The following is a 25866-nucleotide window of genomic DNA, read 5'->3' as shown; positions in this document are numbered from 1 at the left end:
CAGTTGTGGAAAATAAAGACAAGGAAAAAATCAATGTTGGGGAGTCATTTAATGTGGTTTAGTGCAGATGGGAAACCCCACCTCCAATAGCATGGCAGGTGGTTTGAAGAGAAGACACTTCTAGAAGCTTTTTAAGAATTTTTATGGATTGGCATATTATTTGAAAACTTTTGTAACAGACACATTTCTTTTAGATACAGAGTTCTATATGATAGTATGTTTTTGTAATTTTTTCAGGCATCTACTTTCCACACATTATTGGAATTAGTACAGAATTTTCGTAACTTCAAAGTAAGGATTAGTGCAGCAGCTGCTTTAGCAGCCCCTTCCACAAGAGAACAGTATGGAAGTCTCTACATAAATGTTTGGATAGCATTGATACATGCACTGGAGAATTCTCACAATATGGAAGACTTCAATGAATACCAGCATCAAGATAATCTTGTACAACAGGTATCATTAATTTACAATAGTGCTCTTAATCACCTCTAGACAATACTTCCCACAAAACAATAAAATTACCACTTTATTTTTTCCCCAAGCACCTAGTCCAGTGGTTTAGTAAATCTGTGTGGAGAACACAATTTTTGAGACAGTATCATTACATATTGCATATCATGTCGGCGTTGTTAACTGTATTGCAAGTAGAGATGCAAACTTTGCCAAAGTACTGATATATAGACTTTCAGTAAATTGTCTATATGATATATATTCTGGCATTACAAGAGGTCTGTCACTGTCTATTTACATACATGTTTCTTTTTAAATAAAATTTTAAAATTTTTACAATGAATCTTAACACTTTCTTGTGTAACTTACTGACCTGTTTTGCATGCCTCTGCCTCATTGAATCTGTCCTTTAATTTTAACTCCTGTAAGTATTGGATATGATAAAGCATTATTTAATAACATACAAAACACTGCAGAATTTACTATGCATTATCTTCATATTTATAGCACTAAATTTAGTATGTAATTTTAATATCGGAAGAGTTGAGACATTGACAGGCACATACAAAAGAGAAAGGAAACTTTCCAAAAAAAATAGCAACATTTTTCTCTCTCTTGCATATTCCTGTTGCTGGCTCAATGTGTCCTTTAGTCAGTTAGTTGTCTCCTTTACTCCAGATTATTTACATTCTACCAAAAGGTTCAATTTAGAGCATTAAATTTTTAGCATGTATAAGCATCAGTATCGTAACACAAATTGGTGAGCTGTACCCAGTAGAAGACATTTCGAAATGTACACAAGTGGCAGTGATCAACAATATAACTATATATCTTTACAGCAATTAAAAGCTAATGAACTGAACATGGTTATACACTCATTGATGACTAGATATTGACTGTGTGACATGCTACTTTACATTTTAACTATCAAACATTGATTTAGGCTTTGTGCAAGACTCCTGCTCATAGGTGAACAGCTGCGCGGGATTAGCCGAGTGGTCTAGGGCGCTGCAGTCATGGACTGTGCGGCTGGTCCTGGCGGAGGTTCGAGTCCTCCCTTGAGCATGGGTGTGTGTGTTTGTACTTAGGATAATTTAGGTTAAGTAGTGTGTAAGCTTAGGGATTGATGACCTTAGCAGTTAAGTCCCATAAAATTCCACACACATTTGAACATTTTGAACATAGGTGAACATACTACAGAAGCTGCGAAACAGTTAAGATACACTACTGTTACATTTTGTATGTTAAAATACAAGACAAAATTAAAGATACCAAGATACAATAAGCAGTGAAGTAAATTTAGCAGAAGCATAATTGGAAAATGACAAAAATTGACTAATAGTAGGTACTACTTTACGATAGATAGATAGATAGATAGATATCGAGTGATCAAAGGCCCTGCAGACCAGCACTGCTTTCACAAACTGCCTTCATCCCTTCCTGTTTTTTGCTTGTATTCTCCAGGTGTTTTCAGTCCCCAGGGCTGCTAGGTCCTTCATCAGGTTGTCCATCCTGCGCTGCCTTGGTCGTCCAATGGGGTGTTTGGTTTCCCCTCTAGTGCCGTCTTCGCCTGTCTTCCATCTGGCATATGGGCTAAGTGGGCCACCCATTGTATTCTTTTGCTCTTTATCTTCTTTACGATAGTTGGTTGTTGCATTAGAAGGTAGATTTTCTCGTTTTTCCTTCTCCTCCATTCTCCGTTATCTAAAACTGGTCCGCACATCTTCCTCATTACTCTTCTTTCAAATATTAGTAGTTTTTCCTTTTCTCACTTAGTCATACTCCATGTTTCTGAACCATAGATTTTCATCTTAGTGTTCACTGACATCGATTTAGAGCCGAGTGTCTCTCTGAGGGAATGGATACATTTCATTCCCACTGCTATTCTTTCCCTGATGTCCATTTTTATGTTGTTGTCCATGGTAAACCAAGATCCCAAGTATTTGAACTGGTGTACTCTCGAACCTCTGAAGAAATTCTTCCTGCTCTTGTCTTCTTCCTAATTGCATGAACTCTGTTTTTTCTTGATTCACTTTGAGCCCTTCCTTCTGTGCATAATTGTCCATTTTTTGGCACATTCTTTTCAACTGGTGCTCTGCATATTCAAGGCAATTGAAGTTACCGTCCATTCGTACTCCAGCCCCCTCCTGTTGCCTACACTCTTTTAGTACTTTCTCTAACATGACATTGAACAGAGCACATGAGAGAGCATCCCCTTGTCTGAGGCCTGTCTCAATCCCAAATGTTTCTGATGTGACTCCTCAGAAATGTACTGCTGCCTTTGGCCCTTCCATACAAGCTTGCACCATTCTCACTACCTTCTCAGGAATTCTGAAGTCACGCATTGCATTGTATAGGCTATTCCTGTGGACGCTGTCATATGCACATTGAAAATTGACAAACAGGCTTTAGATATCTTTATCATGTTCCCAGTGTTTTTCAAACAATTGTCTTAGTGTGAAAATTTGATCTACTGTCAATGTGATCTATTGTCAATCGTTTTTTTCGAAAGCCAGTTTGGTACTCCTGTATGTTGTTCTCCATGAATGGTTGCAATTTTCTGAGGATAATGATGGACAGTACCTTATACGTTACATTCAACAAGCTGATTCCTCTGTAGTTACCACATTCCATTTTGCTTCCCTTCTTGTATATTGGGCATATTATAGCCAACTTCCATTCTTCTGGCAGTGTCTCCTTCTCCCATATCAACTGCATCAATTTATGTATCTCTTAAGTGTAAGCTCTCACCTCCCTCATTGATTAATTCTGATGTTGTTCTATCCTCCCCTGGGGCTTTGTTGTTTCTGAGTCCTTTGATTGCTATCGTCACGTCTTATTAACTAACTTCCTATTCTTCTTCATTTTTCCTTTCATCCATAGTATCTGCAGCTAACATCTCATTTGGGTCTGGGTGATTCAACAGTTCTGGGAAGTATTCTTTCCATCTTTCTACAATTCTTTCCTTGTCATTTATAAAGTTGTGTTCTTACCTGTAATGAATGACAGGGAAATTTTAATTCGTATGGGGACTCCCAAAGTTTACTAAGAATTTTCTAGAAAGTGAAATTTTCTAACTGAAATAATTAACAAACTAATGGGTTATTTTAATAAAAGTATATATTTTTAAAAGCAGGAAAATTTGGGACACTAAACTATAACACTGAATTTTAGAAAGAATCACATTTTTAGATTCGTACTTTCTGGAACGCAACAGTTTTAAATAAAAATATGTTTTCAGATGGTAAGTTCTCAGGAAAGTAAAACATTTGTGTGAAGAAGGAGAATGAGGGCTTCCATCTTGTAACAATGTGCACATGGTTAACTGGTATAATAAATTATGCATATTTCTTCAAATAAAATGTTTCCATATGAACTAAAGATACTAGTGTTATTATCAACTAGTGCACTGTACTGTGAATAATAAAGTTCAGCAGGGTACTGTGTGAATAAGAAATCTTGTGTTATGTAATTATGGTATAGAAACTACTATTAAAAAGAGTTCAACAAAGAAACAAATATTGACATCAGGAGTGGTGTAAGAATAAGTAGGATAGTCCAACATTGCTCCGTTACATTTGCTTTTAAATTACAGCAAATTTATAGGGCTGGTTACTTAAGCTATAGAGAGGTAAGGCAGAAAATAATTCTTCTAAATTGAAAATAATATTGGTGGAAACTCCAGATAGGAATATTAACAATGTAGGAAAAGACAGATTGCTACTTACCATAAAGAAGACCCATCAGGTTGCAGACAGGCATGATTAAAAGACACGTGTAGTTTTAAGCCGCAGTTTTGTCGGTTGAGACACACACGCACACACCCACCCCCCCCCACACACACACACACACACACACACACACACACACACACACACAAAGTAAGCACACCTCACGCACACATGACCACAAAGTCCATCATCTCGGGCTAGAATGCAACATCATGTGGGATGCAAGCAGCAATCTGGAGGGGTGGGGAAGGGGAGGAGATAGTAGTGTAAGGGTGGGGAGAGATACGAATGCTGTCTGGTGGAATGTGCCGGGACTAGACTTCAACAGACACAATGTCAGAAGGTTGTGGGGCAGGGAGATGGGGGAAAAAGGAGCAAAAAATGAAAGGAGCAGGGAAAGACAGGTGGATGCGTTGGCAGAGATTTGCAAATAAACAAAGTGAGAGATAAGAATGGGGAGGAGAGGACGCAACATTGGGGGTGGAAACTATTGGGTGGAGGGTATGGGGACAGTGTGTTACTGTTTGTTGAGGCCAGGATAATTACGGGAGCGGAGAATTTGTTGTAAGGGTAACTCCCATCTGTGAAGTTCAGAAAAGCTGGTGGTGGAGGGAAGAAACCAGATGGCATGGGTAGTGAAGCAGCCATTGAAATCAAGTGTGTTACCTTCAGCTGCATCTTGTGGCCATTCATCCTGGTGGACGGGTGGTTGGTAGTCACACCAACACAAAAAGCTATGCTATGATTGTACCAGAGCTGGTAAATGTCACGGCTGCTTTCACAGATGGCCCGGCTGCTGATAAGGTAGGATAAACCTGTGGCAGGAAGTGTTGGGGAGGGTGAATTGAGTATGTTTTGCACATGGGTCTTCTACAGGGATATGATTCTTGTGACCAGCGGTTGGGATTGGGAGTGCCATAGGGATGGACTAGGATGTTGTGGAGGTTGGCTGGGCAACAGAACACCACTTTACGAGGGGTGGAAAGAATCTCGGGTAAGGATGTCCCTCATTTCAGGGCACGATGATAGGTAACCAAAGCCCTAGCGAAGGATGTAGTTCAGTTGTTCGAGTCTGGAGTGGTACAGGGTGACAAAGGAGATACTACCTTGTGGCTAGTTTTTGAGGGTGATGGGAGGATTGGGATTGTGAGAGAAAATGGCATGGGAGATCTGTTTGCAGACTAGGTCTGAGGGTAGTGCCTATCTGAAGGCCTTTGTGAGACCCTAGCATACTGAGCAGGGCAGATTTTGTCACTGAAGATATATTGCGTCCAGGTAACCATGTTACATGGGAGGGATTTTCTGGTCTGAAAGGGATGACCGCTATCAGAATGCAGGTACAGTTGGTGGGTTGAATGTTGACAGAGGTGCAGATGGAGCCATCAGAGAGGAGGTGGTCAACAACTAGGAAGGTGGCACACTGTGTTGAGGAGAAACATGCAAAGTGGGTGGGAGAGAAGGTGTTCATGATGTTGTGAAGGAACGAAGATAGGTGTCTTGGCTCCGGGTCCAGATCATAAAGATATCAACAATGAACCTGAACCAGCCTAAGGGTTTGGTGTTTTGGGAGGCTAGGAAGGTCTCCTGTAGATCGCCCATAAAAATGTAGGCATTGGAGGGTGCCATGTGGGTGCCCATTGCTGTGCCGCAGATTTGTTTGTATACCTCCCCTCCAAATGAGAAATACTTGTGGGTTAGGATATAGTTAGCAAGGTGTATGAGGATTGAGGTAGTGGGTTTGGAGCCTGAAGGATGTTGGGAGAGGTAATGTTCAATAGTGGTAAGACCATGGGCATCAGGGATGTTGGTGTATAGGGAGGTGGTGTCAACAAGTGACGAGTAGGGATCCAGGAGGTAAAGGTGTAGGGACGGTGAAGAGTTGGTGTAGGAAGTGGCTGGCGTCTTTGACATGGTAGGCTGGATTACAGACATTTGCTTGGAGGTGTTGGTCAGTATGTACCGAAATTTAGATGAACACACATTTGGTCATATAGGATGATGATGGTACAGAAAATTTTGTACGTTATGCTTTTGGGAAAATCCCAAATTTAATTCAGCTAAATTCTGTACCCATTGATTGACATCTGGCTGATTAGCTGCTAGCTGACTCGCCCACTCTTGCAGATGTCTTTGTTTCAGGCACCACTTTGCTTGCATATGTGACACTCTTATACCTGATGCCTCAGTGTTCCCTGAGGCAGGCAGTGATAAAATGTTTTATATCTTGGGAACAAAAAGTTTTTATCTTTGTGATTCAGCTGATCTCTCTCCCCCCCTCTCCCCCTTCTCTCACTTACAGATGCAACTGTTTGTTTATGATGTTTTGCAGCAGATTCACAAATAATAATAGTGGACTGCTTTATGGTCGTCAGACTGATTTACAGCTTCTTTCTGTCCACTTTCTTGAACATTGTGTATTAATCAATTTCTTTCTCCACATTCATTGTTACTTTGTTGTTCCTTGCCCAGTTTTCTAAGTGAACAGAAGCTGTTAAATTTCCACAAACAGTTACCAATTTTCATGTCTCCAGTTCTCAGAAGAGAACACTTGACTCCAGAAATGTGAAAATCAGTGCAGTCTTTCATGTATTTCTGGTGGCATTTGAAATGGATTTTCCTTTTTGTTTTGTTGGATTTTACTTTTTGTTTTATTGTCAGCTAAAGTCTTAACATAATGTGTTCACAAGTTCTGAGCTTGGTTTCCTGACCAAGGTGTTCTGTGTTCACCCAAGCTATTCCAGGTGAATATAAGTATGATCGTGTATATCTAAAAACAAAGATGATGTAACTTAACAAACAAGCGTTGGTATGTTGATAGAGACACTAACAAACACAAACACACACACACAAAATTCAAGCTTTCGCAACCCACGGTTGCTTCATCAGGAGAGAAGGAAGGAGAGGGAAAGACGAAAGGATGTGGGTTTCAAGGGAGAGGGTAAGGAGCCACTCCAATCCCAAGAGTGGAAAGACTTACCTTAGGGGGGAAAAGGGACAGGTATACACACACACACACACACACACACACACACACACACACACACACACATGTGCGGATGGATATGTGTTTGTGTGCGAGTATATACATCTACATCTACATCTACATCTATATTTATACTCCGCGAGCCACCTTACGGTGTGTGGCGGAGGGTACTTATTGTACCACTATCTGATCCCCCCTTCCCTGTTCCATTCACGAATTGTGCGTGGGAAGAACGACTGCTTGTAAGTCTCCGTATTTGCTCTAATTTCTCGGATCTTTTCGTTGTGATCATTACGCGAGATATATGTGGGCGGTAGTAATATGTTGCCCATCTCTTCCCGGAATGTGCTCTCTCGTAATTTCGATAATAAACCTCTCCGTATTGCGTAACGCCTTTCTTGAAGTGTCCGCCACTGGAGCTTGTTCAGCATCTCCGTAAAGCTCTCGCGCTGACTAAATGTCCCCATGACGAATCGCGCTGCTTTTCGCTGGATCATGTCTATCTCTTCTATTAATCCAACCTGGTAAGGGTCCCATACTGATGAGCAATACTCAAGAATCGGACGAACAAGCGTTTTGTAAGCTACTTCTTTCGTCGATGAGTCACATTTTCTTAGAATTCTTCCTATGAATCTCAACCTGGCGCCTGCTTTTCCCACTATTTGTTTTATGTGATCATTCCACTTCAGATCGCTCCGGATAGTAACTCCCAAGTATTTTACGGTCGTTACCGCTTCCAATGATTTACCACCTATGGCATAATCGTACTGGAATGGATTTCTGCCCCTATGTATGCGCATTATATTACATTTATCTACGTTTAGGGAAAGCTGCCAGCTGTCGCACCATGCATTAATCCTCTGCAGGTCCTCCTGGAGTACGTACGAGTCTTCTGATGTTGCTACTTTCTTGTAGACAACCGTGTCATCTGCAAATAGCCTCACGGAGCTACCGATGTTGTCAACTAAGTCATTTATGTATATTGTAAACAATAAAGGTCCTATCACGCTTCCCTGCGGTACTCCCGAAATTACCTCTACATCTGCAGATTTTGAACCGTTAAGAATGACATGTTGTGTTCTTTCTTCTAGGAAATCCTGAATCCAATCACAAACCTGGTCCGATATTCCGTAAGCTCGTATTTTTTTCACTAAACGTAAGTGCGGAACCGTATCAAATGCCTTCCGGAAGTCCAGGAATACGGCATCAATCTGCTCGCCAGTGTCTATGGCACTGTGAATTTCTTGGGCAAATAGGGCGAGCTGAGTTTCACATGATCTCTGTTTGCGGAATCCATGTTGGTTATGATGAAGGAGATTTGTATTATCTAAGAACGTCATAATACGAGAACACAAAACATGTTCAATTATTCTACAACAGATTGACGTAAGCGAAATAGGCCTATAATTATTCGCATCTGATTTATGACCCTTCTTGAAAATGGGAACGACCTGCGCTTTCTTCCAGTCGCTAGGTACTTTACGTTCTTCCAGCGATCTACGATAAATTGCTGATAGAAAGGGGGCAAGTTCTTTAGCATAATCACTGTAGAATCTTAAGGGTATCTCGTCTGGTCCGGATGCTTTTCCGCTACTAAGTGATAGCAGTTGTTTTTCAATTCTGATATCGTTTATTTCAATATTTTCCATTTTGGCGTCCGTGCGACGGCTGAAGTCAGGGACCGTGTTACGATTTTCCGCAGTGAAACAGTTTCGGAACACTGAATTCAGTATTTCTGCCTTTCTTCGGTTGTCCTCTGTTTCGGTGCCATCGTGGTCAACGAGTGACTGAATAGGGGGTTTAGATCCGCTTACCGATTTTACATATGACCAAAACTTTTTAGGGTTCTTGTTTAGATTGTTTGCCAATGTTTTATGTTCGAATTCGTTGAATGCTTCTCTCATTGCTCTCTTTACGCTCTTTTTCGCTTCGTTCAGCTTTTCCTTATCAGCTATGATTCGACTACTCTTAAACCTATGATGAAGCTTTCTTTGTTTCCGTAGTACCTTTCGTACATGATTGTTATACCACGGTGGATCTTTCCCCTCGCTTTGGACCTTAGTCGGTACGAACTTATCTAAGGCGTACTGGACGATGTTTCTGAATTTTTTCCATTTTTGTTCCACATCCTCTTCCTCAGAAATGAACGTTTGATGGTGGTCACTCAGATATTCTGCGATTTGTGCCCTATCACTCTTGTTAAGCAAATATATTTTCCTTCCTTTCTTGGCATTTCTTATTACACTTGTAGTCATTGATGCAACCACTGACTTATGATCACTGATACCCTCTTCTACATTCACGGAGTCGAAAAGTTCCGGTCTATTTGTTGCTATGAGGTCTAAAACGTTAGCTTCACTAGTTGGTTCTCTAACTATCTGCTCGAAGTAATTCTCGGACAAGGCAGTCAGGATAATGTCACAAGAGTCTCTGTCCCTGGCTCCAGTTCTGATTGTGTGACTATCCCATTCTATACCTGGTAGATTGAAGTCTCCCCCTATTACAATAGTATGATCACGAAACTTCTTCACGACGTTCTGCAGGTTCTCTCTGAGGCGCTCAACTACTACGGTTGCTGATGCAGGTGGTCTATAGAAGCATCCGACTATCATATCTGACCCACCTTTGATACTTAACTTAACCCAGATTATTTCACATTCGCATTCGCTAATAACTTCACTGGATATTATTGAATTCTTTACTGCTTTAAATACTCCTCCACCATTGGCGTTTATCCTATCCTTGCGGTATATATTCCATTCTGTGTCTAGGATTTCGTTACTGTTCACTTCCGGTTTTAACCAACTTTCCGTTCCTAATACTATATGCGCACTATTTCCTTCAATAAGAGATACTAATTCAGGAACCTTGCCCTGGATACTCCTGCAGTTTACCAATATTACGTTAACTTTTCCTGTTTTTGGTCTCTGAGGACGGACGTTCTTTATCAACGATGATAATGTCCTCTCTGGTAAGCCGTCAGGTATTTTATCGTTTCGCCCAAGGGGGGGTCCCTCTAACCTAAAAAACCCCCGTGTGCACGCCACACGTACTCTGCTACCCTAGTAGCTGCTTCCGGTGTGTAGTGCACGCCTGACCTGTCTAGGGGGGCCCTACAGTTCTCCACCCAATAACGGAGGTCGATGAATTTGCAACCATTATAGTTGCAGAGTCGTCTGAGCCTCTGGTTTAGACCCTCCACACGGCTCCAAACCAGAGGACCGCGATCGACTCTGGGCACTATGCTGCAGATATTAAGCTCAGCTTGCACTCCGCGTGCGATGCTGGTTGTCTTCACCAAATCAGCCAGCCGCCGGAAGGAACCAAGGATGGCCTCAGAACCCAAGCGGCAGGCGTCATTCGTTCCGACATGTGCTACTATCTGCAGCCGGTCACACCCAGTGCGTTCAATAGCTGCCGGAAGGGCCTCCTCCACATTACGGACGAGACCCCCCGGCAAGCACACCGAGTGCACACTGGCATTCTTCCCCGACCTACCCGCTATTTTCCTAAGGGGCTCCATAACCCGCCTAACGTTGGAGCTCCCTATAACTAATAGGCCCGCCCTCTGTGACTGTCGGGACCTTGCCGGAGAATCGGCCACTGGCCCAACAGGCGAGGCATCCTGTGGTGGCTCGGAAACGATGTCATCACCACTAGGAAGCACCCCGTACCTGTTGGAAAGGGGTAAGGCAGCTGCCACGCGGCCAGATCCCACCTTCGCCTTTCGGCCAGGCACGCGCGAGCCCACCACTGTCCGCCATTCACCCTGGAGTGATGGCTGACCGGTAAGATGCTCACTGCCGGAAGACGCAGCGACATCAGGGGTTCCATGTGATTCCAAGGCCACCGAAGTAGGCATAGGTCTCACCACAGTTGCCCCAACGCCACTACGAGCCGACGCCTGCGCCTCGAGCTCGATGAGCCTAACAGACAAAGCCTCCACCTGCCCCCGAAGAGTGGCCAATTCTCCTTGCGTCCGCTCACAACAACCACAGTCCCTACACATGACTATGTTTACCCTACTCTATACGGTGACAAATTCCCAAGATAATCTTCTGATGAGCTACTCTGATAATCAAGAAACACTCACTGAAATACGAGACGCGAAAACTACGCTAGGTTTTCCCAGAAAAACTATTTAAAAGCTAAGCGCAGCAAATAAGTACAAAAACGCTTTATACAAACAGTACTCGCTGCTGCTGGTGCTCTCGCTCTGGCTGTCACAAGACAACTGCTGATTCAAGTGACTAGTGGCTAACGGCCGCGAAACAAACAAAAGACGGTTTTAGGGCGCTTTCTGTTCTAAACGATCAAGAAAACACTAAGAAATCTAACACGAAAACTACGTAAAGTTTTATCAAGAACTGTTAGTTACTATGCAGAGCAGATAAACACAAATAGAATCCCTTCCTTAGTGGAAGGTCGTAAACAAAATGCAAAATAAACGCTTGATACAAACAGTACTCGCTGCTGCTAGTGCTCTCGCTCTGGCTGTCACAAGACAACTGTCCCTTTTTCCCCCTAAGGTAAGTCTGTCTGCTCCCAGGATTGGAATGACTCCTTACCCTCTCCCTTGAAACCCACATCCTTTCGTCTTTCCCTCTCCTTCCCTCTTTCCTGATGAAGCAACCGTGGGTTGCGAAAGCTTGAATTTTGTGTGTGTGTGTGTGTGTGTGTGTGTGTGTGTGTGTGTGTGTGTTTTTGTTAGTGTCTCTATCAATATACCAACATTTTCGTTTGGTAAGTTACATCATCTTTGTTTTTAGATATATTTTTCCCATATGAAATGTTTCCCTCTATTATATTCATATAAGTATGATCTTGGTTTGGTATCCCATATCCTTACCAAAATACATACAATCCACCATCTGTGATAATATTTTTGATCCAACGTGTAAAATGTTTATGTTGCAGATATGCCACACACTGATCCATCTGGCAAATCTGGTTTCCGAGGCTGATCTTACTCCTCTTGAAGATATTGTTGTGTTCAATATTGATGTACTTCAGCAGAGTATTACCAGATTCCAAAGAAATGTGATTCCAGAGAAAACTGCTAACCTGATGAAGACTGCTGATTACATCTCTTCTTTTTTGCGCAATCAGAATCTCAGTGCTGACCAGAAAAGATCAGCTTCTCTTTTGCTGAGAGTGTTTTCTGTGGAAAGTGACACATTTTTATAATTTTTTAAACTTTTCTTGCAGTGAATTTTTATATTGTACGTATTCACACAGAATAAAATACGTTTATATATTGTTTACTGATAGTTTACTATGGCCCAATATTTTCCCCATTCTTTTTCCAACATCAGCATCACACCCACACGCAAAAATATTTGTATTTAGGCATAAATATCATTTTAAAGCAAGGTTTTTTTAAATAACAATTTCAATTAAGGTAGTATGAAAAGATTAATAATCTTCCATAATTTTTGCAGTCTACAGATTCCGATTTATTTTCTTGTACTAATAAAATATGAATTGTAACAATATTTGAAATAGAGGGAAGAAATACTAAAGGTTCTTTTAACAATGAAAATAGTCAATACTTGACAATATCATGTAATTGGATAGCTAAAATATCTACTCACCTAGCGAAGGAAGGACGACATACATATATAGAAAGGTTTTACGATTGCAAGCTTTTGGCGCTAGAGGCTATGTTGTGGCAGAAGGGTTGAAACCGGGGTGAATTACCGGACAGGTTGAGAAGGAAAGACTGGTTGTTGGAGACTGCACCCTATGAGATTTGAAAATCTGAGAGCTTAAATGAGGAAGAAAGAATAATATGCAAGACAGAGATTATCGCTAAAATATTGTGCACAAGTTAATAAGACTGAAAAGCTAAGTGCATTGTATGCAGCAGAGGTGGGAGGGGGATGGCAACGGCAAAAATTGGAAAGGTCAGAAAATAAATGATGTAGAAAACTAAAAAGGAGTGAAGAAAGAAGTAGTTATTGTGAAGAAATGCTGAGATGGAACAAATTAGCGCCAGGTGGGTGGCAAGAACTAAGGACATGTAGCAGCACTAGCTCGCACCTGCCGAGTTCTGAGAAAATTAGTGTCTGGGGGAAGAATCGGATGGCGTGCGTGATGAATGTCCGTTCATCCTAACTGATAACTTTGTGGTAGTCGTGCTGATGTAAAAGGTTCTTTTAGATGGTTTTGTTTTATCTAGGTCTCTACATGATGATACCTAAATTTGTCTAGGAAGTGTAGCCTTTTATTTCAGATGCAGTGTTTAAAATAAAATATTGATATATCTATATGGAATTGGGAGTTCTGACAGAATGTATGCAATTCCAGTGTAAATGTACCAACTAACTGAGTAATAGAGGTGTAGGACCACAATTTCTAGATATTATTCCATGTGACTGAGAGAATAAATTATCTCTTTATTCAACATTGATTTTTGGTGTCATGTACATCAATTTATTGTCATTCATGTAATTGCAATTTGTGTTTATTTAAATGTGCATTTAACTTGCCACCACTTTATCTGGCTGGAGGATCATAATCTGAAAGTTTTACTTCAGCTATCATAGCTAATGGGCGTAAAAGCAGACGTGGACAGCTCAATCATATGACATCAAACCATATTTTCAGAACAGAGCCGTGCATAGACCAAGTACAAACTGACCACCAATCCCTTAACTCTGGTATGCCACAAAGGAAATCTGATCAGAAAATCTACCCATATTGGTCAAAAGTTGGTATATCACGAACTCCACAGAGAATAAATAACTGTAAGGTTTTCTGATGATGATGTACATCTGTTAGACATGCCAAAAGACTTCAAATAGCAGTTAAACAGAATAGATAATGACTTGAAAAGAGGTTATAAGACGAACATAAAAAAAGTACAGACTGACATCAGCTAGGAAAGCATTTCTGAATAAGAGTAATTTGTTAACATCGAATATAAATTCAAATGTTAGGAAGTCTTTTCTGAAGGTATTTGTATTTAGTGTTGCCCCATGTGAAACTGTAAAATGAATAATAAACAGTTCAGATGAGAAGAGAATGGAAGATTTTGAAAATGTAGTGCTACAAAAATACTTTATCATGATTGATTAATGGTGTACTGCCACAGTTGAGGTGTGTGTATAGATTCATTATAGTTTACTATTAATTGCAATGTTATTAGTTTCAAGTTGTGGCACTATGTACATAATACAACACCATTTTACAAATATTAACGTTATATACTCCTCCCACCTTACATACAGTTATAAGTGTGTGATGAACCATGTACTTTGAAATGGATTCCTTTGCAGTATCTGATGCATGCATATGCTGTTATGTGCCACACACATGCAGCTGATGCATAGATGGTGATTCCTGTATAGCATCAGCTGCACAGTGTCAGTCAGTCTCCTATATCTGTAGCAAAAGAATGAGTGAGCATGATTTGTTGTTTTTTCTGGTGTTAGAAGACATTGAAGTTAAAGAAAGTCAGCTACAGCTATGCGAGGGAAATACTGCAACACAACCAATTTTCCAGATTGAGGAAGGCTGTTTTGAACAACTTATCAGATGGCATTTTGTTAAAAAAAAAGAGAGTTGAAATTTCAGGGGGACCATAGCAGAGTTCAACCATGTCCTCAATCTTGTCAAAGAAGATACCAAGAGTCCTCTCCCAGATATCCGTATCCTACAAGCCCATGGTGTGGGTCTTCCTGTAGTCATGTCCTAGTTCATGAACCATGGGCAATGTATGAGTGGCCAAGTAAGTGGTCCTGACAGTCGGGATACCAGTTACTTTGAAATAAGGCTGGGCATATCGGACATATTCTGAGTCGTGGTCACCTTTGTGCTCATACGGCAAAGACTACCCTCAGCCGTTAGGGGTAAGTAAGGCTAGCAACCTGCTTCCCTGGTACTTTAAATATGATGCTGGCAACAATCAGAGCAAAATGCCTCGGACCTTTGGAGGTGACGGAGTCCCACCTCTAACTGACAAACCAGGGACTCCTAAGATACGACTTGGCAAACAAATGGTAATGAGATGGGGAGCTATTAATATCAATGGGGGCTACTCTGGGAAGAAGGTAGAGCTGGCAGAGGCTGCAAGTAAGATGGGGCTGGACGTTTTAGCTGTTAGTGACGTTCGGGTGAGGGGTGAGAAAGAAGAGGAAGTGGGAGAATACAAGCTCTACCTGTCAGGAGTCAAAGCAGGAATAGCACAATGGGGTGTAGGGCTTTACATCAGGAAAGAAATGGAACCCAGCGTAGTTGTAATAAGGTATGTAAATGAACGACTGATGTGGATAGATTTGACAGTGTCTAGCAAGAAAATTAGGATTGTGTCAGTATATTCGCATTGTGAAGGGACAGATCAAGATAAGATGGATAGTTTTTATGAGGCACTCAGTGATGTAGTTGTTAGAGTAAAGGACAAGGACAGTGTTCTGCTCATGGGTGATTTTAACGCCAGGATTGGAAATCGAACAGAAGGGTATGAAAAGGTTGTGGGTAAATTTGGAGTGGATATGGAGGCCAACAGGAACGGGAAACAACTCTTGGATTCCTGTGCCAGTATGGGCTTAGTAATCACAAACTCCTTTTTTAAACATAAGAACATTCACCGGTATACTTGGGAAGGCAGGGGAACCAGATCTGTCATTGACTATATAATAACAGATCAGGAATTCAGAAAGGCTGTGAGGGACACACATGTATTCAGGGGATTCTCTGATGACACTGATCATTATTTAATCTGCAGTGAAATTGGGATTGTGAGGCCGAAAGTGCAGGAGGTCAAGTCCATATGTAGGAGGATAAGAGTGGAGAAACTTCAGGATAAGGAAATCAGGCACAAGTACATAACAGCGATCTCAGAAAGGTACCAGTTAGTTGAATGTAGTTAATTACAGTCATTGGATAATGAATGGACAAGGTACAGGGACACAGTACTAGAAGTGGCTAAAGAATGTCTTGGAACAGTGGTGTGTAAAAGTAGGATGAAGCAAACAGCTTGGTGGAATGACACAGTCAAGGCAGCCTGTAAAAGGAAAAATAAGGCGTATCAAAAATGGCTACATACTAGAACTCGGGTAGACAGAGAAAGTTATGTTGAAGAAAGAAACAAAGCCAAACAGATAATTGCAGCGTCCAAGAAGAAATCTTGGGAAGACTTTGGAAACAGGTTGGAGACTATGGGTCAAGCTGCTGGAAAACCATTCTGGAGTGTAATTAGCAGTCTTGGAAAGGGAGGTAAGAAGGAAATGACAAGTATTTTGGACAGGTCAGGAAAACTGCTGATGAATCCTGTGGATGCCTTGGGCAGATGGAGGGAATATTTTGAAGAGTTGCTCAATGTAGGTGAAAATGCAATCAGTAATGTTTCAGATTTCGAGGTAGAATGGGATAGGAATGATGATGGAAATAGGATCACATTTGAGGAAGTGGAGAAAATGGTCAATAGATTGCAGTGCAATAAAGCAGCTGGGGTGGGTGAAATTAAGTCGGAACTCATCAAATACAGTGGAATGTCAGGTCTTAAATGGCTACACAGGATAATTGAAATGGCCTGGGAGTCGGGACAGGTTCCATCAGACTGGAGAAAAGCAGTAATCACACCAATCTTTAAACATGGAAACAGAAAAGATTGTAACAACTACAGAGGTATCTCTTTAATCAGCATTGTGGGTAAAATATTCTCAGGTATTGTTGAAAGGAAAGTGTGAGTATTAGTTGAGGACCAATTGGATGAAAATCAGTGTGGGTTTAGGCCCCTTAGAGGTTGTCAGGACCAGATCTTTAGCTTACGGCAAATAATGGAGAAGTGTTATGAGTGGAACAGGGAATTGTATCTATGCTTTATAGATCTAGAAAAGGCATATGACCGGGTTCCTAGGAGGAAGTTATTGTCTGTTCTACGAGATTATGGAATAGGAGGCAAACTTTTGCAAGCAATTAAAGGTCTTTACATGGATAGTCAGGCAGCAGCTAGAGTTGACGGTAAATTGAGTTCATGGTTCAGAGTAGTTTCAGGGGTAAGACAAGGCTGCAACCTGTCTCCACTGTTGTTCATATTATTTATGGATCATATGTTGAAAACAATAGACTGGCTGGGTGAGATTAAGATATGTGAACACAAAATAAGCAGTCTTGCATATGCGGACGACTTAGTTGTGATGGCAGATTCGATTGAAAGTTTGCAAAGTAATATTTCAGAGCTAGATCAGAAATGTAAGGACTATGGTATGAAGATTAGCATCTCCAAAACGAAAGAAATGTCAGTGGGAAAGAAATATAAACCTGTTGAGTGTCAAATAGGAGGAACAAAGTTAGAACAGATGGACGGTTTCAAGTACTTAGGATGCATATTCTCACAGGATGGCAACATAGTGAAAGAACTGGAAGCGAGGTGTAGCAAAGCTAATGCAGTGAGCGCTCAGCTACGATCTACTCTCTTCTGCAAGAAGGAAGTCAGTACCAAGACTAAGTTATCTGTGCACCGTTCAATCTTTCGACCAACTTTGTTGTATGGGAGCGAAAGCTGGGTGGATTCAGGTTACCTTATCAACAAGGTTGAAGTTACGGATATGAAAGTAGCTAGGATGATTGCAGGTACTAGTAGATGGGAACAATGGCAGGAGGGTGTCCACAATGAGGAAATCAAAGAAAAACTGAGAATGAACTCTGTAGTGTAGCAGTCAGGGTGAACAGGCTTAGATGGTGGGGTCATGTTACACGCATGGGAGAAGCCAGGTTACCCGAGAGACTCATGGGTTCAGCAGTAGAGGGTAGGAGGAGTCAGGGCAAACCAAGGAGAAGGTACCTGGATTCGGTTAAGAATGATTTTGAAGTAATAGGCTTAACATCAGAAGAGGCACCAATGTTAGCAGTGAATAGGGGATCATGGAGGAATTCTATAAGGGGGGCTATGCTCCAGACTGAATGCTGAAAGGCATAATCAGTCTTAAATGATGATGATGATGATGATGATGATGATGATGATGACGATGACGATGACGACAAGTCCAGATAAAAAACTAGCTTCGACACTGAGGCATGTAAAATTCAAAATCTACCTTAATATTTTATTGATTTATTATTGTTGCAGACAGCATAAAAATGAAAATAGTATAATATAAAAAGAGGAATAAAAACTGATTGCAATGTTAAAATTGTTTGTAAGCTTGCATTTCAGTTTCTGTGTAATTGGGTAGGGCAATATCAGTGTTATCGACAGTTGATGGGGTTTCAGCTATTGAGCCTGAGTAAGCACTTGGTGACGAGTGATGCATGAAAAAGTAAGAGTCAAATGAACTGTGATTTTCCAATTAGATAACCATTTACAGAGTTCTCATTTCGGCTGTAGAAATAGATGTCATTGTCAGTTTTCTTCAGCCAGTGTTTCCAATATGATTTCTCTCTCAGCCTGCTGAGAATTCATCAACTTCAAGATTTTGTTGTTTTGATGCGTTCTTTTGCTGGGTGGTCAAACAACACCATGTCTTACATGTTTTCTGAAAAAATGTCTTTATTAGACGAAGTTGGTTATGTTTGACACACCTCTCGTCACTTGCCATCATCATGTAGACTTTGCGCTTCATCAACCTCAATGTTGGATATACTTCTTTGAAATAAATTACAAAAATAACTTAAGATAAATAATAAGTTTAAAAAATCAAAAAAATGTGAACAGGCAAATTGGGTGGTAACCTGATCTCACTTGTGATCGACTTTACTTAAAAATGTTAACATATTGAGATGTAACAGGTTGTTCCACATCTTTCTCCCAATATGAAAGATGTTTGTGTAAAAACATTGTTTAGGTAGGTATATGTAGAGAATCTCCACTGTGTGCACGTAGATTTTGGTATGTGCAGAGAGAATGCGAGAAGCTCAAGCACAAGAAATTGACGAAGTGCAATGCTGTCAAGAGTCAAGCTGGCATTTGTGCTTTGGCATCATGGCTTGGCAGTGGTTTCTAAGGCCCTAAGAAAGCACCTCTACTGACAGTGTAAATACACAGAAACAATTGGACAGTGTAAATACACAGAAACAATTGAAAGAAACTGTGGACAAATGTCTTTCAAATTCTTTTCTGAGATTCACTTCAGCTAGTTGTTCTGAGTAATAATTTATCTGTAGCTAAATGTTGTAATTATTGAATACGAGAACAACCAAATACAGAATAGTTCTCATTATAGCATATTGTTGTGAGTTGGCATAGATGTGACCTCTCTTTACAGCCTTTGATCCTCTGCACATGGCACAATTCGTGGCACTGCATAGCAGGTCCAATGAATCAAGAAAAAATACAAGGTGGCCGTAAGTCGTCAATAATGTAGAAGTGCTCATGAACAACATACAGGTGACAGATCAGTCGAGCTTTGACAACTTAGTTATGACTTGTAACTAGGGTCATTTTTGTATCACTCCATTTGGCACCTTAGGTTAAGGATGCACATAAGAGGTGCTGAAATGAGAGAGCTTTTGGGATAAAAAAAGGTATTTTCAAGAAGTAACAGAGAAATGCATGAGATTACCTAGAGCAACAGAAGGTGAACACGTGCTGTAGTGTTGCCCAATATAATTATTATGTTTAAGAAGAAGTTATTTGGTGACTTGATAAAAACAAACAAGTATGAATTAGCACAACAGAAGACATAAATAGCATTAGTTGGCCACAGTGACCAGGTCAACAACAAGAAATATTTACTTGTTGAAATAGATATTGGCACAAGAGTGAAGAAAAAGTATGATGAAAGATTCTGACGTGCTGTTTCTGTTCCCATATCAGTAGCAGCAACCTGAGAACCATCTTTGTTGCAACAACACAACGTTTGGTAAGTCACATCATCTTTGTTTTTAGATATATTTTTCCCATGTGGAATGTTTCCCTCTATTAATTCATATCATAAATTATTTTGTTATGTTTTTGAACTTCTGCTGTTACGAGTGTGAATCCTGAATCCTTCCTGGTCATGCTGACTAAGTTTTATGAATTTAATTGTAAAAGTATAGACAGTGGAAATTAAAATGTCCTGTGGTGCCTCTCCTGTGAGCCAAGTTGGCCCATTTGACGTCCTACTCCCCCCCCCCCCCCCCCCCCTTAATTGAAGAACAGCTGAGTGTCATAGAAACCTCCCATGCCGAGACTGTGGGCGAAATTAGTGCTGCCACTGTGAGACAAGATCTTCTAGCTCGACTATCACCAGATCTCTCTAAGGAACAACAGAAGAAGCTATTTGACATTCTTCAAGAGTTCTCTGAATGCTTCAGTTCACAATTCAAGAGCAAATTAGACAAATTGATGGTGAAGCACCAGATTAGCGCTGGAGACCATCAACCAATAAGGCAGAGAGCATACCGTGTGTCAGCAACGGAACGTCGAGTAATTTGTGACAAGGTAGAGAAAATGATGAAAAATGACATCATTCAGCCTTCGCAGAGCCCATGATCATCACCAGTGGTTCTCGTCAGAAAGAAGGGTGGCAGTTGGCACTTTTGTGTTGATTACAGGAAGCTTAATAAGATAGCTAAAAAGGACGTTTACCCTCTTTCACGAATCACCGATACACTACATTGTCTGAAGGGGGCTAAGTTTTTCTCAAGCATGGACATGTACTCAGGGTACTGGCAAATCAAAGTAGATGGGGCTGATTGTGGGAAAACTGCATTCATTACCCCTGAGAGCCTGTATGAGTGTAAGGTAATGCTGTTTGGTTTGTGTAATGCACCAGGAATTTTTGAACGGGTGATGGACAATCTTGTAAGGCACCTGAAATTTGTGATATGTGTTTGTTATTGAGATGGCATTATAGTGTTCTCAGAGGCACATGATGAACATATAAAAAGACTGAGGGCCGTTCTTAACAGTCTCCAACAATGCGGACTGAAACTTATTCCAAGAAAGTGTCTCTTTGGAGCAAAATAAATCAAAATACCTGGACACCTTATGTCAAACACAGCTGTGTGGCCAGACCCAGAAAAAGTGAGGTCTATAATGGAATTTCCTGTTTCTAAAAGTATTAGAGATGTGAGAAGCTTCCCTGGATTATGTTCTTATTACCATCATTTTACAAAGACTTTTGTATCAAAGCCAGGCCACTCCAAGAGTTGTTAAAAGCCGTTGCTAAATTTATCTGGTGTGGTGCTCAACAAGATTCTTTCGATGTCCTGCGAAAATCTCTGACGACTGGCCCTGTACTTGGTCTGTATGATGAGAGAGCACCTACAGAACTAAGCACAGATGCCAGTGGGTATGGGATCGGTGCTGTTCTGGTGCAAATTACAGATGGAAAAGAGAAGGTTATAGCCTGTCTTCTACGACACAAAAGCCGAGAGAAACTACTCAACTACAGAAAGAGAATGTCTTGCAGTGATCTGGGCCATGTGCAAATTATGACAGTATCTCTATGGAAGGCCATTCACAGTTGTTACAGATTATCATCCGCTTTGTTGGTTGACAGGTCTTAAGGATCCAACAGAATGACTCGCGAGGTGGGCACTACGCCTTCAAGAGTGTGACGTCACCATAGTGTACAAAAGTGGAAGAAAACACCAAGATTCTGACTGTCTTTCAAGAAACCCTGTGCGAGACCATCAAGACTTTGAAGAAGATAGTGATTGTCTCGCTGCACTCCAGGCTGCTAAGCTGGAGGAGGATGCCAAGATATCTCAAATTATGCTTGCCTTAAATTAGTCAGAGGATGTGAAAGGACAATTTAAGGTAGTTAATGGATTACTTTGCAAGAAAAACTTTGATCCCTTTGGAAAGAGGTGGCTACCAGCGATTCTTACCATGCGCTTAGATGTTCTACAGAAATTCCATGACATTTGGGATCTATTAAGACATACGATAGGATCCGCAAAAGATTTTTCTGGTCATGTTTATTTAGGAGTGTCCGTCACTATGTGTCACACTGTCGAGAGTGCCAGAGGAGAAAGACAGTTCCTCAGAAACCACCTGACAGACTCATACCAATTCCACCATCTGAAATGCCTTACCAGTGTGTTGGGATTGACCTCCTTGGACAATTTCCAACATCTGCTAGTGGCAATAGATGGATTATTGTTTGAACTGATTATCTGACACGCTATGCCATTACAAAAGCTGTGAAAACAGACGAAGCATTCGACGTAGCCAATTTCATCGTGGAAGACATTGTATTAAAAAACGGTGCCCCAAGGTCATTAATTACGGATTGAGGGAAAGTTTTTTAATCAAATCTTGTGACAGAGATAAACCGTCGGTGCAACATTACTCATCACTTGACAACTGCCTACCATCTGCAAACTAACAGGCTTACTCAACACCTTAGTAAGACCTTGGCCGATATGCTATCAATGTTCGTCAGTGTTGAGCAGAGCAACTGGCATAAGGTGATACATTTCGTGATGTTTGCCTACAACACTGCCAAACAAGACACCACAGGATTTACACAATTTTTTCCTGGTGCATGGGCATGAGACATCTATGATGATGGACACTGTGTTTCCATTACATCCTGATGGTGTAGATGATGACTACATTGGCCAGGTGTTAAGCAGAGGTGAGGAAACTCTGCAGATAGCTCGACTCCGCACGCTGCAGGCTCAAGAAAATGATCGCCAAAGGTATGACGTGAGCCACCACCATGTTGCCTACCAGCCTGGTGACCTTGTCTGGATCTTCACTCCTGTTCCGAAGGGTGATCTCTCTGAAAAGTTCCTCAGGCACTTCTATGATCTATATAAGGTTGTAACACAGTTGTCTGATATTACTTATGAAGTTGAAGATTTCCACTCTGACACCAGACGACGAAAGATCAGAGATACGGTCCACGTCCTTCGAATGAAGCTCTATAAAGATCCTGCAACCCAGGGTAAATTCAAAGCTTCAGTGACAGTCAGCAAATGGAAAGGTGACGAAGAACGTAGCGGCAAAAGTGGTTCTCTGAAGATCAACGCCAGGGCGAGAATCAGTCATCAGGAGTCGGAGTATGCAGGACCGATGACTCATTCCCAGACTAGGAGAACGTGACACCGAGATGCTATTCTCTTAAGGATGGAACAATGTCGCTGAAGAAGCTGAGTAGCACCGTGGTGTAGTGGTTATGATAATAAACTGTTGCATGGAGTCGTGAATTCAAAACTCAAGTGGACTGTACAATTTTAATTTCTATATTCAGTTTGAGTACATTCCAGAAGTATCTACTAATGTCAAGAATCATTGTACTGGAATGTTCTGTAGCTATATGTATACTGTATGTGTTCTGGCTTGAGGCAGTTCGCTGCGCGCTCTTGTATGTGCAAGTGCTGAATAAACCTTCGTTAAGTGAAGTTAGCGTTCGTCACCTTCTGATTTGATTTTTTAAAATTTGGTGCCTGAGTAAAGGAAATAGGATTTTGGTGTTTGTAAGGGAAGATATTACTGTTATTATTATTGTACACCTGTAGCTATTTGAGAAATGGATAACAGAATGTCAGAAATTTTGAAAAAAGTTATCGGATAGTAGTAGAGCTCATGCAGAGTAATTAAAGAAAATAGAGGATTTAGACATATTAAAAAAATATTGTTAGAGACACAAAATAAGAATTGTTGAATAGTATTTCAAATATAAAAACATAAGAGAGTATAGAGTTAGCTACAAAAGTAGACCTTTCAAATAGAAAAATTGCCAGTATAAAAATGAACTGAGTAAACCTCCCTAAGAAGTTACAAACTGGACTACAGGAATCTTCAACTCAAGGAATAAAAAGTAATCAAATCTCAGGTATGCAAGTTGGGTGAAGATATTACGGCTGAATAAAGATTTTGATGAAGTAATTTTGGCCCCAAATACTTTAACTACTTTGGAAGAACACCTATAAGAAGTAGATGAATCAAAGGTATATGAGAACTTGAATTCACTAACGCAATGTCCAATCATTGGACAATATTGTGGGAAGGAATTTATAAAGTTCAAGCATGATGATTCTGTACAATCGGTAGCATTTTTAAAGCAATTTATGGAAGTTTTAGCCAAAGGTTGGGCGGGTACAACTGAAATTAACTATATTCTTAACTGAAACATCCTGACAGATTAAAACTGTGTGCTGGACCGAAACTCAAACTCAGGACCTTTGCCTTTCGCAGGCAAGTGTTCTACTACCAACTGAGCTACCCAAGCACAACTATTTACAACAAGAAGTGATAGACTGGCGTGCCAAATACCACTGTTGCTGTAACCACGTACATCATGTTTGGATATGTGCTATGCGTGTGTCTGCTGGTGTGCTACATTCAAGCATCCACCATCAGCATCTGGTTGGGCCAGCCACCAGTGGCCACCTGCAACCTGTGCAATTGGCAAGGCACGTGCCGTGCCATCTACTGGAGCTCAGCCATGTATGAGGACAATGCAGTAGGCGCTCATTCGACTGTTTCTGTGCTTGTATGCGCTTGAATTTGAATTAATCAACTCTTGTTCTTTGTGGCCACGCTATTACTTGTGTGTTACATTGAGACACTATTGTTGATGGGTATGGTGTTCATTTCCATGCGCTCAGTTTATTCGGTTGTTTTCTCAGTTCTTGTGTCTCGGGAGGCAGTGCTGAAGTCTCTACTCAAGCAGCAACAGCCTTTTATGGTTGCTGTATGAATTTTTCGGCCACAGTGACTGTGCAAACTTCTACGTTGTTGGCTTATCCGGCACCCTTCCCCCCTTATGATGATGTGGCCGAAGTCTGGGAAGCTTATCAGGAGCAGCTTTAGCAATACTTCCTCACATTTGGTGTTGCATTTCTTTGTTGGATTTTCCCTCAGATTTATCAGTTGTTGTGCCAGTTAGCCCTGCTCCAAGACCAGTATCAATTTCATTCAGTGAAATGTATAACTTGTTATCTGATTATCACTAAAGATGCACATGTGTCATTGTGACATGTGTCAAGTTCTATTCTTGTCATAAACAGCCCCTTCCATCTTACCAGTCTTGGGCAACCAAACTCCACAGCTGCAGTCACAAATGTCAGTTTGTTCCCAATGCCTTTCATGATTGCTATGCTGATTCCATGGTAATTCAGTTGGTTCGTGACAAGGAGGTGCTTCAGTGTGCAGCACAATGCGAAAATCCATCTTTGGCTGAAGTTCCAGATATTGGCCAATATTTCAAGGTGTCGCATGCTGTTGGTAATCAGATTGAGGCTCGGTGTGACATCACTGTGGTGGCACCTGTTCCTTGTTTTCACGTGCCAGTCAGTTCTCGAGGGGAGGACGGTGTGGTGGTAGAGCAGATGTGGCCTCCTTCTAGACAAGGATGTGCCAAACAACAGCAACAGCAAAGCAGCAGCAGCTGTGGCAGCACTGGTCACTACCATCTTGACTGTACTGTTTTGTGCAGCATGGCAGGGCCATATGCTCTAAGCATTTGACGACCTGCAACAACTGCCGCAAAAAAGGACATGTAGCATCTGTGTGTCGTTTCCAGCCTTCTCCTGCAAATATGGTCATGGATGTTAAGTGTGTGTCCCCAATGCTTAAGCATACTGAAAACCTGTTTATTGAAGTGTGAATGTTGGACAAAGTGCTCCTTCTACAAATGGACACAGGTGCACCTGTGACATTGCTGAACTCACAAACTTATGGGGACTTAGGACCTCCAGTGTTGTCTCCTGCTATTTGACAGTTGGTGAAATACAACAAGCAGTATATTTCAATTTTTGAACAATTTATGGCTTCCACTGTGTGTAAATCATTGGTTTGATCCTTGACTTTTTTGG

General features: G+C 41.1%; 1 protein-coding gene across 1 annotated transcript in view; it reads left to right on the top strand.

Moving 5' to 3' along the window:
- The window catches only part of LOC124621341 (HEAT repeat-containing protein 6), a 76969-nt gene extending 64543 nt beyond the window's left edge, over positions 1-12426 (top strand). Inside the window, exons 15-16 of the mRNA XM_047147133.1 lie at positions 238-453; positions 12082-12426. Coding sequence (XP_047003089.1) covers positions 238-453; positions 12082-12351 — 486 coding nt within the window. The 3' untranslated portion in view covers positions 12352-12426. The remainder of the gene's footprint in view (positions 1-237; positions 454-12081) is intronic.
- The last annotated feature ends 13440 nt before the right edge of the window (positions 12427-25866 follow it).

This window comes from Schistocerca americana, chromosome 1 (assembly GCF_021461395.2).
Source record: "Schistocerca americana isolate TAMUIC-IGC-003095 chromosome 1, iqSchAmer2.1, whole genome shotgun sequence".
NCBI classification, from domain to species: Eukaryota; Metazoa; Arthropoda; class Insecta; order Orthoptera; family Acrididae; genus Schistocerca; species Schistocerca americana.
This window is presented reverse-complemented; position numbering and strand designations above follow the sequence as displayed.